Source organism: Rhineura floridana, chromosome 4 (assembly GCF_030035675.1).
Source record: "Rhineura floridana isolate rRhiFlo1 chromosome 4, rRhiFlo1.hap2, whole genome shotgun sequence".
In the NCBI taxonomy this organism is placed as follows: Eukaryota; Metazoa; Chordata; class Lepidosauria; order Squamata; family Rhineuridae; genus Rhineura; species Rhineura floridana.
In genome coordinates, this window is record NC_084483.1 from 4,635,549 (window position 1) to 4,654,810 (window position 19,262).

At 42.9% G+C, this 19,262-nt stretch overlaps 1 protein-coding gene across 1 annotated transcript; it reads left to right on the top strand.

Annotated features, from left to right (window-relative positions):
* Positions 1-6,894: 6,894 nt before the first annotated feature.
* Positions 6,895-15,990, top strand: TMEM17 (transmembrane protein 17). Its single transcript, XM_061622287.1, has 4 exons — positions 6,895-7,129; positions 8,474-8,577; positions 9,248-9,361; positions 15,115-15,990. The coding sequence occupies exons 1-4, from the start codon at positions 7,018-7,020 to the stop codon at positions 15,466-15,468; spliced, it is 684 nt and encodes a 227-aa protein (XP_061478271.1). The 5' UTR covers positions 6,895-7,017; the 3' UTR covers positions 15,469-15,990.
* The last annotated feature ends 3,272 nt before the right edge of the window (positions 15,991-19,262 follow it).

Here is a 19,262-nt window from a genome sequence, read left to right on the forward strand (position 1 = left end):
TTCTTTCTCTGCAGCCAGCCTTTGAAAGCAGCAGCAAAATTTCTGCGAGGTTCAGTTCAGTATTTGATTGTGCAGAGTAGGTGAGTGGGTGTATGTTGCTGCATGGGGAGCAAGGGAAAAACTGCAGAATGGTGCACGGGGGGTATGCTTTGGGCCTGACTGGTCTTTTGCTGACTGTTGGAGGGGGAATGAGAGGAGGAGGATGGCAGTCAGTAGCAGGTGTGAGTGTACCATAATGGCCCCGGCAGGTCTTTTTCAGGCTATTGGAAAGGGAGCTATAGCACATATAGTTTATGGCCAAAAAATCCCCAGGAGACTCAGTCTGGGACCTCAGCATCTACCAGCTTAGCTGAGCCACTCAGATTTAATATACCTCTGATGTGGAGTTCATGGTAGGCTTTCCGTGGTTTTTCTTTTACTTAAAACGTGTACGCATGGGGAGTGTTGTTCTCCACACTCTTTAAAGGCTTACGACAAAAGCTCAAAGATTGTGAGAGTTGGGATTTTTTTGCTTCATATGTAAACAAGCACAATAAGACATGTTAATAAGAACATAGGAAGAGGCTGCTGGATCAGGTCTAGTCCAGCGCTGTCCTCACAGTTGCCAACCAGATGCCCATAGCAAGTCTGAAAGCAGGACCTGAGTGCAAGAGCACTCTCCCCACTTGCCATTTCCTGTAACTGGTATTTGGTGGCATACTACCTCCAGTTGTGGAAGTAGAGCAAAGGCATTGTGGCTAGTAGCCATTGATACCCTTATCTTCCACAAATCTGTCTCCTTTAACGCCATCCTCCACAAGAGGAAAAGCTAATTCCAAAGTTTAACCATGTGTTATGTGAAGAAGTACTTCTTGTTGTGTCCATATCATGTGTTTAGGAGGAGTCTTGGTAAGTAAGGACATGGGTGATGCCACCCCAATTTCAGTGATCATGGGTAGAGGGAAATATAGCTATAGGGAGGTGATGAGCTATCACAGAAAATGAGGGCAATGCTATCTACGGCTTATTATTTGCCCCCACTTCTCCCATGGACAGGTTCCTGGTTGCTCATCTGCAGTGACCACTGGCCTGTGTGTACTGTTGTTTAGCGTCAGATTGGTACACAATAAGACTACACTCATCCATGATTTGATCATGGTGTGCATTACTGAGACCTGAGTGGGTGACCTGGGAGGAGTTGATCTGACCCAGCCTTGCCCATCTGGATACTCAGTGCGACACCAGTACAGCTGCAGAGATCGGGGGAGGGGTTGCTGTAGTCCATAAAATTTCAACCTCTGTCACCAGGAAACCACTCAGTCTTGGAGCTGGCTGTGAGGTCCTGCATCTGGGTATCAGGCCAAGGAGACAGTAAACTAGGGTTGCTGCTGGTGTACCATCCACCCTGCTGCCCAGCACCTTCTCAGACCGAGTTGGTGGAGGTCGTTTCAGTTGTCGTATTGGAGGAACCCAGAATGATAATCCTGGGTGATTTCAATGTTCATGCTGAGGCTACCTCTAGTGTTCTGGCTTGGGATTTCATGGTTTCCATGATCACCATGGGGCTGTCCAAAGTTGTCACTGGTCCAACACATAGGGCAGGGCACACCCTCAACATGGTTTTTACTCCAGATGCAGGAAGGGATGTTCTGGAGAAAGGAGGGGTGGATATGACCCCATTGTTGTGGTCAGATCATTTCCTGGTAAAGTTTAGATTTACAGCTTCAATCCTCCCCTGCAGGGTTGGTAGACAGATTAAGATGGTCCACCCCTGGAGACTAATGGAATCCACTCCTGGGGGAGTTTCCAGGAGATAGAGCAGGTGACTCTGTTGAAGCCCTTGTCATGCTGTGGAACAACGAGACGCGTTGGACTCTTAACACAGTTGCCCAGAGCGCCCTCTCTGGCATTGTGGAGCCCGGTTTGCACCTTGGTACACCATTGAACTAAGGGCACTGAAACAGGCTGGATGATGGCTAGAGTGCAAGTGGTGAGAGACGGGCTGTGGATCTGATCAGGCATGAGTAAAACATCATAACTGTGTCTACTGTGTGGCAGCGATGGTGGCTAGGAAGGCCCAGTTCTCTGCATCCATCGCACCCTCAGGTAGCTATCCAGTGGAGCTTTTTCATATTGTCAGGAGTCTGTTGACATCATCTCCAAGAAATGGAGTTTTAGACCCTTCAGAGGCTCACTGTGAATTGTTTGCAAGGTGCTTTGAGGGTAAAGTTGCTCACCTACATAGCAATCTTGATGCCTCATCCACATCCACCAGTGAGATGTCTGGTGCAATCTCTGCTGCAACTTCTTGGGATCAGTTTCAGTTGATGCAGCCTGATGACATGGTCAAGCTGCTTGTGAAAATGCACCCAGCAACGTGTCCTCTTGACCCTTGTCCTTCTTGGCTTATTAAAGCTTGCCAAGGAGATATGACTGAGTGGATCCAGGGTGTGGTCAATGCATCTTTGAGGGAGTGAGTGGTTCCAGCTGCCCTGAAAAAGCCTACCCTAGGCCCATTGGTTTGTGATAACCACTGCCAGGTTGTAAATACCCTCTTTTGGGGGAAGGTGATTGAGAGGGTTGTGGCACAGCAATTGCAAGTACTCTTGGATAAAGCAGATTATCCTGACCCATTCCAGTTTGGGTTCAGGCCTTGTTATGGGACCGAATCCACTTACCGTGAAAACCCTATTCATAGGGTCGCCCATAAGTTGGAATCGACTTGAAGGCAGTCCATTTCATTTTTCATCATCGAAAGCTATTACAAAAGTTGGATGCTTTTGATAAGTATCTTTACAGATATTGAAATTCACATCTCAATGTTTTCCTTCCTCATAGGTGCTATATTAATACGCTTAATGTAATACGTACCCTGGCCTGAACAATGTATTCTGCAAAGAAAAAAGTCCAATTAAATATCCTGTTCATTACTTTTACACAAGATGTTAATCTCATGGCTTATTTTGTAATGATCGTTGCTTGTGTTTTAACATTCTTTATTGTTTGATTGTTTATCCATTCCCCATCTGTAGTCTTCTGGGCACCAAGGAAGGCCTTGGTGGGTGCATTGGCCCATGGACACTACTTTGGTATACCTAGTAAAGTCATATCATGCGGCAAAGAAGATGTGATATTAAGATTGCTTTTTCACTACTCTTATTTTTGGAGTCAGTTTTTCAACCATTGCCAAGAGCCACAATTTGAAATAGCAATAATCAATATTAGCATCTTTTAAATCTTTCCAGTATGTAGTTATAGTTAATTTGGCTGTTGTCACCATGATCTCTATTAGCTCTTTACTTTTAAGCTATTTTTTTTTGTTCTTTGTATAAATTTAAAAGAGCCAGTGTGGGTGAAATGTTTATTTTTTGTCCAATGATTATTTTTCATTTCTTGAAAAACTGCTTCCCAAAATATATTAACTATTGGACACATCCACCCATATGGTGGTATGTGCTTTTATTGTTGCAGTCTCTCCAGCAAGTTGGTGTGGAGAAGTTTCTTTTTTAATGCTAGTGAAGAACACATGTGTAGAGTGTTCTGTTTCTCTCCCTTTTTCAGTGTTCACACTCATGCATATACTAGAAATGTACATGGGCAGTAAGCATCACTTGGTACTGCACCAACACTAGGAAGAATCAACCCTTGGTGTAAACTCACTAATAGGCAAAAAAGCCTTGCGGCTTAAGTACATACCCATACCCATCAGAGGATGTTGAGTGGTTAATATACATAATAACCAGACATCGTGTACATTCACTTGGTCTTCCATGAAGAGAGAATTGTACACATTTCCTGGTCAATATACATAATTCACTAATAGGCAAAAAACCTTGCGGTTAAAGAACGTAGGTATAGCCAACAGATATTTCTATCAAACTTTAAAATGCAGGGAAATTGGGCAGCTATAGTGAATGTACCAGGGGAGCAGGAGACCTGACCTCCTCTCTGAGATATTGTACTGCCCTACAAATTTGTCAAAATGCAAAGACAATTTGGGTTGATCTTTCACAGTCCAATCCACTTCCTGTGTAGCTTGGAAGAATTTTGTAACATGTGCCCCTGAGCATATGGTGAGTGGTGGCAACACCTGCCATCTCCAAAGATGGAGAATTACATTTTTGTGTGTTTGTTGGTGTTCTTCTTACTTTGCTTCTTTCCTGTGTTACTACTGTTTCTACAGAGAATCTAAGCTAGAAAATGGTATTTCTCTTATTATTCATCCTAGAAATCTGTGTCAAATTCATTTTTATTAATTTCAAAGCCTGAGAGTTGCTAGGACATGCCCTGTTCCCCTCACAGAGCTTCAATTAGAGTGGCTGACTGTTAAACTGCTTTGGCCACTGGCGCTCTGTCAGAGGAATAAGAGTCTCGTCTCAGCACCCTTCACAAACTACTCTTCCCAGGATTATTAGGGGGAAGCCATGACTATCTAAAGTGAAATAAAGGTCTGGTGTGAGTGTGGCCCCCTGATTAGGAAAGCCCAGCAGCTGTGAGTCTGTCTTTTAGAACACTGACCGTTGGTTCTTACTGAGCATGTCCTGCCTTATCATTGAGTTCAATGCTAAATTTCTTAAATTAATTAAAAATCAGCCAGGCATTTTTTAAACTTTTAAACTGCAGAAGATGAAGGTCAGAGTATGGGGCAAGGTCAGTAATAGGATTCCAGGCACTCTGTGAAAATGGCTGATTTTTAATGTATTTCAACAAATTCTGAGAACTCTGACAGAAAAAAGTCCAAAAGGGGTCTATTTTCTCTCTCTCTCTTGTTAAACTTTGACCTCTTGATGCTCTCTGACTGTTTTCTGTATTACCATGAAAATTTAGAGGGTTGTTCAGCAAGCATTTGAGTTCAGGACTATAAATATTGTAAGGTTTTGCTTTGAAATGAGCTTAAGGGAAGCATCAGAATGACATGGGGGTATTTTCAATTTAACACTGTGGAATGCAAAAAATCCATGCTGACTACAATAAACAGCCACTCTCATGGTTGTATAATTCTTCCTTCAATTTTTTGGGCAGACATCCAGTTGTTTTCTGTTTGTTATCTTTTTAAGATCAGCCAACACAACAAACCACTCTATTGCACATGTAATTGAATGTAAATTATAATTGATTGTGGTAGATTAGAATACTATAAAATAAAAATTGAACAAACTGGAGTTCAGACATTTTGTACAGCTGCAGTATCACTGCTGTGCTTAGCTGCCTCCAGCCATTAAGAATGTACACAAACATCTTGTCAATAGCCTCACTGCTCAAAGTAAGGGAAAGCAGTTGCAGCACATACTAGCAGCAGTAATGTGATATAGTAAGAGCAAACTAATTTTTCAGCTGTGGATCCTTACTCAGTAAAATGGCACCAAGCACAAAGAGGGAGGTGTCAGCAGAGCTTATAGAAGTACAAAAAAATAATTTCCCTTAAGGGGGATGGAGAACCCAAACATCTCCATGAAGACAGAGAATGCTGAGTTGGCATGACTGACCAATTGACTGAACAGGGAGAGAATGAGAAAAGGGGAAATGGAATGGAGTAACCTAGAGGAGTGCATGACTGGCTATTTGGAACCCTGAAAAAGAGCACCCCAAAACCACAACATACTGTTTTTCAATACCACTTGTGACAGTCTACTGCTAGCTTCTCTCTGGAGTACCACTGTAAGATTCACACAGCAATTATTTGGTGTTAAATTACTGCTGAATAACCCAGGTGGATTCACACCCTACATTTAAAACATATCCAAATCACATTTAAAGCACATGACTTCCTCCAAAGAATCATGGGAAGTGTAGTTTGTCAAGGTACTGGGAATCTGTAGCTCTGTGATAGGAAAACCACAGTTCCCATTCTTTGGGGAAGCTGTGTGCTTTAAATGTGTGTTGGATGTGCTTTAAATGTATGGTATGGAACACTAGGCTTACGGTTTCACTGAGATCCAAGTCAATGCAAACAATTAACGTACGCAGAGGTTTCTCCGTTTAAAACCCAATCACTGTATCTCTGTAATGTCAAAGCAGATTCCAGCAAATTCTTGGTGAGCCCTTGCAGCCTCATATAAAACCTCTGCTTTAAGTGACATGCCTCAGGTGTCAGATATGACCTTACAAATCTGTTCAACAGTCCTCTTTACATTTTCTGACTAACAAGTATGCCCTTCTCTTTTTTGCTGTTCGTTCTAACTGACCAGTCAAAACCTCTGACAACCTCTCTGCTGCTGTAAATCACATAATCTGAAGAGGGAGTGAAAGATTGCTTTAAATTCAGGATGGTTTAAAAGCCAGGACGGAGCTCAGTGGGCATTTGGTATATATGAACATGATTTGCTTCATTTTTAGCCCAGAATGAGTATTGGAATATGGTTTCTGTGGAATTTTTGTGGCTTATTGCATGAATCCCTTCCAGTCGTGTGGCTGGTGAATTTGGTAAGCCTGTCCGCTCAGAAGTTGCCATTCCGGACCCCTCCATTCTGGCATTGTAACAGCATTTTGGCTGTTACAGGGTTAATAAAATGTTGGAAGGGTTTTGGTTCTTAAATATTATTCTGAAGTGTCTCTAATACATCCCAGTGTTTTTGGCATCAATTTCTTTTATAAAGGGCCTGTTCCAGCCCATTACGTTTGGTCCCAGATTTTACACCATTCCTTTAAATTCAAGTTAAGTTCATATGTACCAAATCATCAGTCACTCTTCTTCCGCCTCATCCCCTCTACCAACAGCCCAACAAAAACATCACTGTTCAGAATTTTTTGCCAGTAGCGGAGCAGACTCATCTATCGAGCAAAATAATCTTTATTTCAAAGCATTACTGGGAAGGGTGCCTTTTGTTTGGCTTCTTGATTCGATTCCTATGTACTTTATTTACAACTCTTGCCCCATCTGAAGGGGCTCGCATAGGAACCCGAAGTATGCCTTGTATAGATCGCCCTTTGTTCCGCATCTCTTTGGGCGCACAAGCACAGCGGAGATACTGCCGCTGCGTAGAGTCTGAGCCACGCCTCGTTGCTGCAGCAACGAGTAAAGGCTGTCAGCATTCCTCTATGTCACTGCCGGAGCCTGTGAGAAGGCGGCTGAGCTCCTTCAGCCGAACGGTTTTTACCGACAGCCATCGTACCGGACCCGAGAACAGAAGCGACGGTGACAACGTTCCCGGTGAGGGGGCGCCCCGATGTGCCCGCTACAAAGATGGCGTTGGTGGCATCGTCACGTTGGCAACTGAGCGGCGACTGCTAGGAGCCATGATGGGAGGGAGATGGGGATCCGAGGGCTTTAGCACAAGACTCCTGACTATTGTGGCTGCGTTATGGTCCGCAGTGCAGAGCTTGGAAAAGTTACTTTTTAAAAACTACAACTCCCATCAGCACCAGCCAGCATGGCCACTGGATTGGGCTGATGGGAGTTGTAGTTCAAAAAAAGTAACTTTTCCAGGCTCTGCCGCAGTGCATGTAGCCCAGGGGCTCATCCACGGCGGTTTGGCCATAGGAGAGGGGGAAAGGGCCCTGTATGTTATATAGAAACTTGCAGTGGAAGGAGGTGAGGTTGGTGAGGACTAGAGCCTTTTCTATCGTGGCTCATACGCTTTGGAATTGGTTGCCGACTGACCTCCGTCAGGCCCACTGCCTGCTATGCTTTCGGCGGACCTTGAAGACCTGGCTCTTTACCCAGGCGTGGAAAGCGGATTAGGCTGCCAGATTGCAGTTCTTGGGGGGGTTAAACTCAAATTTAGGCTGGCAGATTGCAGATCTTGGGGGGGTTTAAATGTTTAAGCTTTTAATTATTTCTAATTTTTAGGATTCCGATTATGTTCGTACGGAATGTACTTGTGTTTGGTTGTAAATCGCCCAGAGTGGCAGATTAACCTCTGCCAGATGGGCGGGCGTTTTAACAAATCTCATAAATAAATAAATATTTCAGGCCACCCCACTTGTACTTTAATTCCTCAAATTGTTTGACTTGCTCACGATAAGCTTTGTAAAATCGGGTACAACTCTCTGTGTGTAATCTGGAATATTAGCAGGATGTGTATAATGTACTTTTTAAAAATCCACAAAATGTATAACACGTCCAAAAAATTATTTCACATTTTTTATCTGACACAGCCAGCAAGACCTTAGCCAAAGGGACCTAAATATTCAGCAGCACAAAGTGTTACTATTATGCCTTCTTCTGACAGAAGGGAAAATATATTTTATCTCAGGGAGGCAAACTAGAGAGCAGCCCCTACTTCTTAGAGAAGAACCTCTGCAGAGAAAACTGCCAATGTGAAGAAGAGAGACCCGTCTGTCTCTGTAGATCAATCAGATTATTAGACTCAGAAGTTCAAGTATGACTCTTAGAAATGCAGTTTTTCAGAAGCATCTCTTTCAGCACAAACCTATGCCTATTTTATTGAGTGGGGTTTACCCCAAAGTAATTATGTATAGGATCGAAGTCTTCAACGTTATAGATGTGAAAAAACCACAAGTGGTTGATGGGTTCTTTCCTCTGTCTCTCCAGATAATGAAATTGTCTCCAGTTTGCCCTTGCAGATGTCACTCTATTTCAACCTCTGCTTTTTCCCATTTTGGTGGGTGAGCAGCGTAGTCATGCTGCAGCTGAAGGTGGGTCCTGAAAACCATTGGTACCCTAATATTCCCATTGTGATTGTTCTTGTTTCAGTCTGCAAGAGAGAGACTGGTTTTTGTGTTGTTAACATATCAAGTAATAGTAGTATTTATGCAAGAAGATGGGGAATGTTCTGAGCGGCATTTTTAAATTTTATTTAAAGGGTTTATATTCCGCTCTTCAGCCAAAAAGGCTCTTCAAACAATAATATTGTAAGCCCTTGGGCTTAGAGACTAGAAACAACCGTACAAAGGAAAAACATATAGGGAAGGATGGGAATAAGCAAAGCCAGGCACAAGTTCTTCTAACGATCAGCCAGAGTGGGAAAGTTCAAGAAGAGGAGGAACCAAAAGCTGGTCTCTCAGCTGGAGAGGATGGCGTGGCCCTGCATCCCCCTTCCTTTCCCTCCTCTGCTGCAGTCTGGTGTAACGGTTGCTGACGGGACAGATGTTGGGAAGGAAGGGCCTGACTTCTCAGCAGAGCAGATGATGGCCCTCCATGCCTTCCCTTCTCTTTGCTGTAGCCTTGTGGAAGGCTGTTGCAGGTAAGTTTTGGAAAAATATGATTAGCTTCTCAGTGTGGTATGGATTCCAGGAAGAAGACAGTGTAAGTACAATTACATTGGTCAACTGGCGTATTTAATTTTTCATCCCTTTTCAATTCTAGTATCCAGTCTTACCCGACTACTACAAGTTCATCCTGGTGACAGTCATTATATTAACCTCTCTGATTGAAATTATCCGCTTGTACCTAGGATACATGGGGAATTTGCAGGAGAAGGTAAGTTTGCTTCACACCCTGGAACCATTTTAGACAATTGTAGATATAGCATGCTGAATTGGACAAAACATGGGAGAATTTAAACTTTGAATTCAGTAGCATTTATCACAGACTAATTAATATTGCATAACCTTTCTTAGATTATAATGTTCAGAAGCAAAAAAACAGAGTTTAGTAGCTGGGCTCAGTCCTAGAGATAAGATATCAGACAAACATGCTGGTTAAACTAATATTGATTTTGGTGAACAGGTTATTTTTTATATACACTGTATGGAAGAGCTGGTATAACATAGTGGCCAAGTCTGAGTGTGAAAGCCACCAAGTCCCAGAATCACATCTCTCCTTGGTTGGAAATTCTATAGGTGCTCTCAGCAAGTCATTGCTCTCAATTCCCAACTTAGTCTCAGTTCTCACCTTCTGGAATATTTTATTTTTATTAAAAAACATTTATAAACTGCTTAATATTTTAAAGATCCCTTCAAGTGGTATACAATATAAAAACAAAAATATTAAAGCAAAAAGACAACATAAAACCAATACAACAGATATATTAAAACATATGTTTTACACTGTTTTACAGTGGTTCCGATCCTATCTCCAAGGTCATTTTCAGAGAATAGCATTGGGTGATTGTCTTTCGGCCCCCTGGCAGTTGTGCTGTGGGGTGCCGCAGGGTACCATCTTGTCCCCCATGCTCTTTAACATCTATATGAAGCCCTTGGGAGCAGTCATCAGGAGATTTGGGGCGAGGTGTCAGCAGTATGCTGATGATACCCAGCTCTATTTCTCTGTAACATCTGAATCGGGAGAGGCAGTGCAAGCCCTGGACCGCTGCCTGGACTTGGTGGTGGGCTGGATGAGGGCCAATAAACTGAGTCTGAATCTTAGCAAGATGAAGATACTGTTCGTTGGTTGTTCCCGAATTTGGATAATTGGTCAGTTGCCTGCTTTGAATGGGGTCGTACTCCCTCTGAAAGAGCAGGTCCGTAGCCTGTGGGTGCTCCTGGATCCATCTTAGTTGCTAGAGGCCCAGGTGACCTCAGTGGCTAGGAGTGCCTTTTACCAATTTTGGCTGGTAAGACAGCTGTGGCCATTTCTCGACCGGGATAGCCTGACCACTATTGTCCATGCACTGGTAACCTCCAGGCTGGATTACTGTAATGTGCTGTATGTGGGGTTGCCCTTGAGGTTGGTCTGGAAGCTGCAGCGGGTGCAAAATGCAGAGGTGAGACTAGGTATTGAAAATAAAACAGCCGATATCATAATGCCGTTGTATAAATCTATGGTGCGGCTGCATTTGGAATACTGTGTACAGTTCTGGTCGTCTCATCTCAAAAAGGATATTCTAGAGTTGGAAAAGGTTCAGAAGAGGGCAACCAGAATGATCAAGGGGATGGAGCGATTCCCTTACAAGGAAAGGTTGCAGCATTTGGGGCTTTTTAGTTTAGAGAAAAGGCGGGTCAGAGGAGACATGATAGAAGTGTATAAAATTATGCATGGCATTGAGAAAGTGGATAGAGAAAAGTTCTTCTCCCTCTCTCATAATACTAGAACTCGTGGACATTCAAAGAAGCTGAATGTTGGAAGATTCAGGACAGACAGAAGGAAGTACTTCTTTACTCAGCGCATAGTTAAACTATGGAATTTGCTCCCACAAGATGCAGTAATGGCCACCAGCTTGGATGGCTTTAAAAGAAGATTAGACAAATTCATGGAGGACAGGGCTATCAATGGCTACTAGCCATGATGGCTGTGCTCTGCCACCCTAGTCAGAGGCAGCATGCTTCTGAAAACCAGTTGCCGGAAGCCTCAGGAGGGGAGAGTGTTCTTGCACTCGGGTCCTGCTTGCGGGCTTCCCCCAGGCACCTGGTTGGCCACTGTGAGAACAGGATGCTGGACTAGATGGGCCACTGGCCTGATCCAGCAGGCTCTTCTTATGTTCTTATGTTCTTATGACTGCTCACCGGGGCAGGGTATCATCAACATGTCACTCTGCTGCTGAAAGAACTGCACTGGCTGCCCATTTGCTACCAGACCAAGTTCAAGGTTCTAGTTTGGTGTACAAAGCCCTATACAGCTTGGGACCAGGATACAGTAGGGCCCCACTCATTTGGCGGGTTACGTTCCAGACCCCCGCCAAAAAGCAAAACCCACCGAAAAGCAGAACTCCTTCAATAAAATGGCACCCGATGCCCAAAAAACACAGTAAAAGCGGAACAAGCGCCGTATGAGTGGGGCCTTACTCTGATTTTAGCTGCCGTATTAGCAGATCTCCAAAAAGCAGGCCGCCAAAAAGTGGGGCCCTACTGTACCTAAAATACCGTCTTATCCCTTATATACCCAGTCGATCACTGCACTCTGCAGGTGAGGGCCTCCTGCAGATACCATCTTATCAGGAGGTTCGTTCTGCACAACATAGGAAACAGACCTTTAGTGTGGCAGCACCTACCCTGTGGAATTCCCTCCCTTTGAATATTAGACAGGCACCATCTCTGTTATCTTTTCAGCACCTATGGAAGACCTTCCTCTTTCAACAAGCCTTTTAAGTTGAGACCTTATCCCAGTCTGCGTCTGTGTTGGAACTGCTTTTTATTTATTTATTTATTTAAAACATTTCTATGCCGCTCTATCTTCCTGAAAAGCTCAGAGCGGTGAACAACTTTATAATAAAAGAACCTAGACAAAAATACCTTATAAAAACAAGACATACAACCATAAATACAAACTTATATGATAAGGTTAAAATAGTAAAACTATATACAGTAAAATCATTACTCCATAGTCTCTCATGGTCAAGAGATTTCCTATTCCTCAGTCCAGGTTAAATGCGAGACGGAAAAGGAACGTCTTGACCTGGCGACGGAATGCCGGAAGCGAGAAGGCCAACCGGACCTCTATTGGCAAGGAATTCCAGAGTCTAGGGGCGATAACAGAGAACGCCCTGTCTCTGGTTCCTGAAAGATGAACTTGTGTGGATGAAGGTATCCTAAGGAACGAATTATTGGAGGACCTGAGAGAACGGGGGGGTTCATAAGAAGACAACCGATCGGACAGATAGACAGGGCCCAGGCCCTGAAGGGCTTTAAAGGCCAACACCAGCACCTTGAATTGAGTCCAGAAGCAAATCGGCAACCAGTGAAGCTGTTGCAACAGGGGGGTTGTATAGGCACGAATGTCAGCCCCTGTCAGCATTCTTATTGCTGCACGTTGAACCAATTTAAGCTTCTGAACTGTCTTCAAAGGCAGCCCCACGTAGAGTGCGTTGCAGTAGTCAAGCCGGGATGTAACTAAGGCGTGAGTTACCTTCGTCAGATCAGACATCTCTAAAAACTGGCGCAGCTGGCGAACCAGTCTTAACTGGGCAAAAGTGCTCCTGGACACAGCAGAAACCTGAGCTTCCAGGTTCAAAGCCGAGTCCAGAAGCACACCCAAGCTGCGGACTTGAGTCTTCAGGGGGAGTGTAACCCCGTCTAACACAGGTACATTCCACGTTTCTAGTTTAGCCCTATGACTGACGAGGAGCATTTCTGTCTTGTCTGGATTTAATTTCAACTTGTTCACCTTCATCCAATCCATCACTGAGGACAGGCACTGGTTCAGGGGTCGAACAGTTTCCTTGGCATCAGGGGGAAAGGAGAAATAAAGCTGGGTGTCATCTGCATATTGATGGTAACGAACTCCAAACCTCCGGATGACCTCACCCAGCGGCTTCATATAGATGTTAAATAACAAAGGAGACAAAATAGAGCCCTGTGGAACCACGCAGGTCAATATGTTTTTTAAACTTTTTTCTCTTTTTTTTAAGATGTCTTGAAAGCTTTTCTAAAAAATGTTTTTAACGCTGTTTTGTTTTAATGTATTTTAAAGTTTGTTTTTATGATGTTTTAAAGTGTTTTTAGTGCTTTTGTTTGCTCCCCTGGGCTCCTGCTGGGAGGAAGGGCGGGATACGAATAAAATAAATAAATAAATAAATAAATAAATATAAAACAGGAATTTGGGGGATTCAAACATGTAAAACATGGTCCAATTATATGTGTCAGGGAAAGCCATATAGAGGTGATACTAGTGGCTGCACTTACAGGGCTATTGTAAGGGTTAATAAAACATAAAGCACTTTGAATACTTGAGGTACACTATATGAATGCTAAGTATTAATAAAATGCAGAGCTAGTACTAGTAAATGCCATTTTGGAGTGAAATGTTTAAAAAATTAGACATAATGTGGATCTGGAAGGAAAAGGAACTGAAATGTACCTGTATGAAATGGAAATGGGCTGCCTTCAAGTCGATCCCGACTTATGGCGACCCTACGAATAGGGTTTTCATGGTAAGCGATATTCAGAGGGGGTTTACCATTGCCTCCCTCTGAGGCTAGTCCTCCCCAGCTGGCTAGGGCCTGCTCAGCTTGCCACAGCTGCACAAGCCAGCCCCTTCCTTGTCCGCAACTGCCTGTATAAGCACAGGAATAAGAGTAAGATTTTGGAGCTGCAGTCATATGTACACTTAGCTAGGAGTAAGCCCCATTAAATGTAGTGGGGGTTACTTCTGAGTAGACAGGCACAAAAGTGTATTATTTATCTTCCATAAGTCTGACACGCTCTCTGCAGTTCCAGCATCGCATCATTTTAAAATTGTATTCAAGGTTCAATCTGAATAAGGCCTCAATCGTAGGACTATATGGATTAGTATGAAAGGACAGAAATGCTTCTGAGCATTTGCAAAGCGCATTTTTCTAGCCACTGAATTACATATAGCAGGTTACACACAAGCTGCTGAAGCTTGTTGATCTCAGGTGTTTAAGCAGTAGTGGATGGCATGGTGGGGTGGAAACTATTTATTTATTTGATTTGATTTATACCGCACCCTTCCTCCCAGTAGGAGCCCAGGGCGGCACTTTCCTGGCAGGTGAGTTGCTGCTGCTTACCAAGAGTGGGCAAAGCAGTGACAAGGTCGTTGTGGTGCTGATGCACTGGCAGAGTCAGTTCAGTGAACTATGCCACCTTCCCTGACCCTCTTGGTAAGCAGCAGCAACTTGTTTGCCAGGCGGTCAAGTCAGCAGCTCTGCCCCACTGTGCCATTTGCCACTGTGCTTAAATCTGTATTGGATTGTGGCCTACATCTTTAGGATGAGGATGTGAAGAGTTTTTTCTTCCTGCTCCTCTCTCCTAATCTGTGGGCTTTGTCATGGCTTTTGTTATCTGTAAATCTGCCTCTATCCTGAAAAATGCTACAAGAACAGAACCTGCTGTTGCAGCTGAGAGCCTCTTTTCCACTGATGTGGAGTGAGACAGATGAGAATGTGATCAATACCACTTTTCCTTTGCTGCTCTTCAAGGCAGCTAAGGTGCAATACCTCCTGTTGAAAAGAGGCAAGCAAGCAATGTGTAGCTTTTCCCTCCCTCCCTCAGTCCTGCTTGTATGCTGTCCCTCCTGTCGTTGAAATGACATCTGGCTGAGATGTCTGACTGAAAAGTCTGGTAATGATGCTTCACTTTTTGGCAGGATTGTCTTGAAAGCAGTCGCAGTAACAATAGGGCAAGAACCTTTTTTCTGCAGAAAAGAGAAGGGAAAGGATTCATGTAATGTGGCCCTGAAAAGCTATCCACTGAAATATTTACAACTCTTGAGTTTATCCTTCTCAGAGTTTGCACTCTGGACACAGGTGTAGAAAGCCTGACCAATAGATTTTCTACTACATCATCATAGTTGCCAGAATGTTTAGTTTATTGATACCTTTTCCCCCCCTTCAATAGGTTCCTGAACTAGCTGGCTTTTGGCTCCTGAGTCTCCTTTTGCAACTGCCCTTAATTCTCTTCCTGCTTTTAAACGAAGGTCTGAAAATCCAACCACTGGAGCGAGCGGTGAATATCATCTTTGTAGTCTTCCTTGTCTTCCAGGTCATAGCTGCATTCATTGCCCTCAGAAAAATGGTGAATCAGCTGGCAACTCGCTTCCACCTTCATGAGTTTGACAGGCTAGATGATCATTTCCTCTCTGATAACCTAACCTGGAATAAAATGAAGGTGGAGGCTCCCTGGGATGTGAAACCACCTGTAGAAGAAATTCGTTCAGCAAGTTCTAGCTGGAGAGCTACAGTGAGGGCTTGATGTGCTGCAGGGCAGCCCCTTGCAGATCCTCCTTGGTTCCTGTTGCCTGAATGATCTGGGTTTCTGACAATATGACTTAGGAGCTCACCTTGTTACAGATAACAAAAAAGCCACTCTTCTACAAGGAACCTGTACAATGAGCATTACCAACAGTGTCTTCACTGTGAGGTGATTCTGTTGTGATGAAGAATATTAATACATGAAAAAGTGTGACATAAGATGTAAAACCTGCATATATTTTGCAGGCATGATTCATAAGCAGAAGATTAGCTTTCTGCACACTATTGCTCATGTTATCTTGTGTAATCCATATTGATGTGCCCTCATCTGTAACGTGTTCCTCTACAGACATTTTTCAGTGGAGGAAAAATCTTATATTGGCATTAGCCTCAGGTTTACAATTCTTTTGGACATCTGGGGCTGGATTTTTTAAGACTTTGTTTACTTTTTCAGTGTGAGTTCTTAGTATTTCAATAACTGTTGCAAAGGAATATTTTGTAAAAATAAAATTGTTTTAATATATTTCTTCTAGCCTTTTAATTGGATATGACAAACTAGCATTTCCCACTGAATGATACTTTGCAGATGATAGTCATAGCTTTTCCAGTATACATTACTTCTTTGGAGCAAGACACACTTTGTGAAAAGATCTTCACCATCCTTCAATAACCTAAAACAGAATCGGCCTGATGGATGTCTGTCGGGAGGAGTTCCATATTAAGATAGTTCCATACACAATTAAAGCAAAGACAGGGAAGTGTGCAAGATCCACGTACAGTATATCGTATTATTGTTTCAACAATAGTGCCTTTTTCTTATGCTCACTTTGTGCCATTGCACTCATACATGACAGGAATTTTGTTCATTTTCGAAACTAAGCATAACCTATTACAGGAGTTGCCAATGTGGTGCCGTGTTCACAGTAGTGCCTTTGAGATCTTCTGGTGCCTTTGAAGCCTCTAAGCCAGCCTTTCCCAACCGATGTTGTTGGACCACAATTCCCATCTTTTCTGACCATTGGCAATGCTGGCTGAGGCTGATGGGAGTTGTGGTCCAACAACATCTGGAGGCACACTGGTTGGGAAAGGCTGCTCTAAGCCCATCCCACACTCACTGCCCTCTTGGTCATGAGATGGTGAGGATGGTTATCCTCCCCCCCCCAAAAAAAAGTAAATAGAATTGAAGGAGGAAGAGTGATGCTGTTTCCCACTTCCTTTCTCATCTCTATGCATTTCAAGGCTTGGATAAATTCTATTGGATCTAGCTTTTACTCAGATCCCTTGGGAAAGTGAAATACCTGTATGTGGTTTCTCTCTTTCCGTCCCAGAGAGAAGAGACCAAAGTGGGTGGTGCCCATGGCACTAGCTCAAAAATCTAAATATGCCTATAAGCATATGAAATTTGCTTCCATCTTGAATGTTTTCACCCTCTCTCAACTTTTCAAAATTGAATATATTGTAATTTGGGTTCAAACTAATTTCTAACTATTTAAGCACAGTTAAAGGACATAGTTGAGTATGGCTTTAAATTCATAAAACTTTCCACTTACTCTCCAATGATGTGGCTATAAAGGCAAGGAAATCTGGATTTCATGACAAACAGCAAACCAGAATAGTAACCCAACAGTACAACATTCTCATAATTAAAAAAAAAAATGACAGGAGATCTATATATCTAGCAATCATCAAATTGCATTAGTTCATTCCCTCAGGGCCCGCTTTGCACTGGTAACCATAATATCTATACTGTTGCCCAGAGATCCACTACTAGTAGGGTCTGTTATGGAAAATGGAGGGTCAATGCTGCCCCCTCTCTTCCTACTTGTATCCCCAGAAATCTGGGTGGGTATCCTGGAGAAACTCCAAATTCCCTGACAAAGGTTACCAAATAACTTGCCTGGGTACTTGTGTTTCTAGCATCACTGAAAGCTTTAGACTTTACATTAAATCCATGAAGTAGATTTCCATTTTGTGTACGTATATTTCAGGCTAATTTGCAAATTTAGTAGAGTGGAGCTGGCACCCAATAGAGTTCCCAGTTTTTTCAAGAAGCATTTACATAATAAGAAAAATCTAATTTTATGCAATTAGCTTGCCTCTGATCTACCCAGGTTTCTTGTTATGAAAATATTGGTGGCCTTGTACAGTGTAAGATTTCAGACAGTATTATATTTCACACAAGGATGCCAGCAGTGCTCTTTTGGGTCATTTCTTCCTCTTATTATCTTAAATAGATAATGATTAGTTCTTTTTTGCCCCAAGGAATTTATTTATTCTGTTCCACATAGGTGTTATGAGATTCAAATTGGGAGATTAGCATTATGGGGAAAAGTTTCAGAAGATAATGCTTCATTCAGTATGACCAATTTAGAGATTCATTTTCTATTCTCTCTTATCAGTAATGGTAATCTTCAAGGGGCATAGCCTTTTATTGGAAAACGGTAAATGTTCTCATCTTGCTGATGAGAAAAATGCAATGTTGTCAAGGTTTGATGCTAACCCCTGGCATGTCTTAGTATTTCTGACTAGCAACATGAATGAAAGAGCATGAAGGGAAGTATCAAGCCTCTTAGATGAGGTAAAATATACACTAGGGGCTTGACTGAGAAGGCAAAACGGACAAAATGAAAGGGAGGGACGAAAACAAATTACAAAAATGAGTGATAAGGCACAAAAAGCATCAGACAGGCTGGCAGCAGTCAGTAAGAGTCAAATGCAACATGATCAAACCTGGGTCATAGTTGGGATAGCCCTAGGATATGTGTGCCTCCCCAATCTCCGAGTGGTGAGATTTCCGGGGTCCCTGCACTCATCCAGGGTTTGGTTTCCTTTGGGAAGAAGGTCAGCAGAGACTGCGGTGTCTTTATGAAATATGGTTTGTTTATTTACACACATTCCAACTTGAGCTTAGGATGGAGGGGTTCAAGGCATCAGCAGTCCAATATCCAGCTTTCCCATCAGTGTTACAGGAGGCATCCCAAAGCCATGGTGCAGAGGGATAGCCTCTCTGCCTGCCTCCAGCCCCAGCCATTTTCTAGACCATTCTAAAAACACTCTAAGCACAAACTTCTGCTAGCCGCCAGGAAGGAGGGGGGAAGGCTCTCCTGAAGAGTTTCAATAACAAAAGGGTCTTCCTGGCCCATTCACCAGTTGCTGGGCAACTGATAGACCCATTATCCTACCTGGCCACTCTATTAGCTTAACAAAAGACTCATCTGACCAGCAGAGCAAGTTCCTCATTCCAAGGCACAGGATTCCAAGTTGGAAGGGGACCCACAGGGATCATCCATTCTAACCCCCATACTCATAACAATATACAATACAGAAATGAAGGAAAGTCCTGGATTACTTTGTTCAATATTGAATCCAGCCCCACAAGTGGAATGGGGCATGAAATATGATAGTGATAACCTATGACTGAAAACAGCCATAAAAGAAAAAAGTTTTGAAGGAGTTGTCATGAAATTTGCTGGAAGAATAATTTTAGTTTGGTGCTAACCATCAGCAACAGTAAATTGACACTGAAAAAACACTGGACAAAACTTGAATAAGTCCCAGACACACTAGGAGGGAAGTCCCGTTGAACTGGGAATCTTACTTCAGAGGCAACCATGTTTATGATCATGTTTTTAACCACATGAATCTGATCTATGTACATCATGGGGAAAATAATATTTGAAATGATCTGTAGCCATCTGTTGCTAAAGTTGCTCATTTGAGGTAATAATATATCCGACATGTCAAAAGGTAATTTTACAGGTTATTCTTTTGAGCTTATTTTTGTTTCATTTTTAA

Excerpts from the sequence above, each read along its gene's own strand:
- TMEM17 (XM_061622287.1), top strand. The coding sequence starts at position 7,018 with ATGTCACTGCCGGAGCCTGTGAGAAGGCGGCTGAGCTCCTTCAGCCGA. Across the intron at positions 7,130-8,473 it reads CGACGGTGACAACGTTCCCG|ATAATGAAATTGTCTCCAGT; the intron begins GTGAGGGGGCGC and ends CTGTCTCTCCAG. Across the intron at positions 9,362-15,114 it reads TGGGGAATTTGCAGGAGAAG|GTTCCTGAACTAGCTGGCTT; the intron begins GTAAGTTTGCTT and ends CCCCTTCAATAG.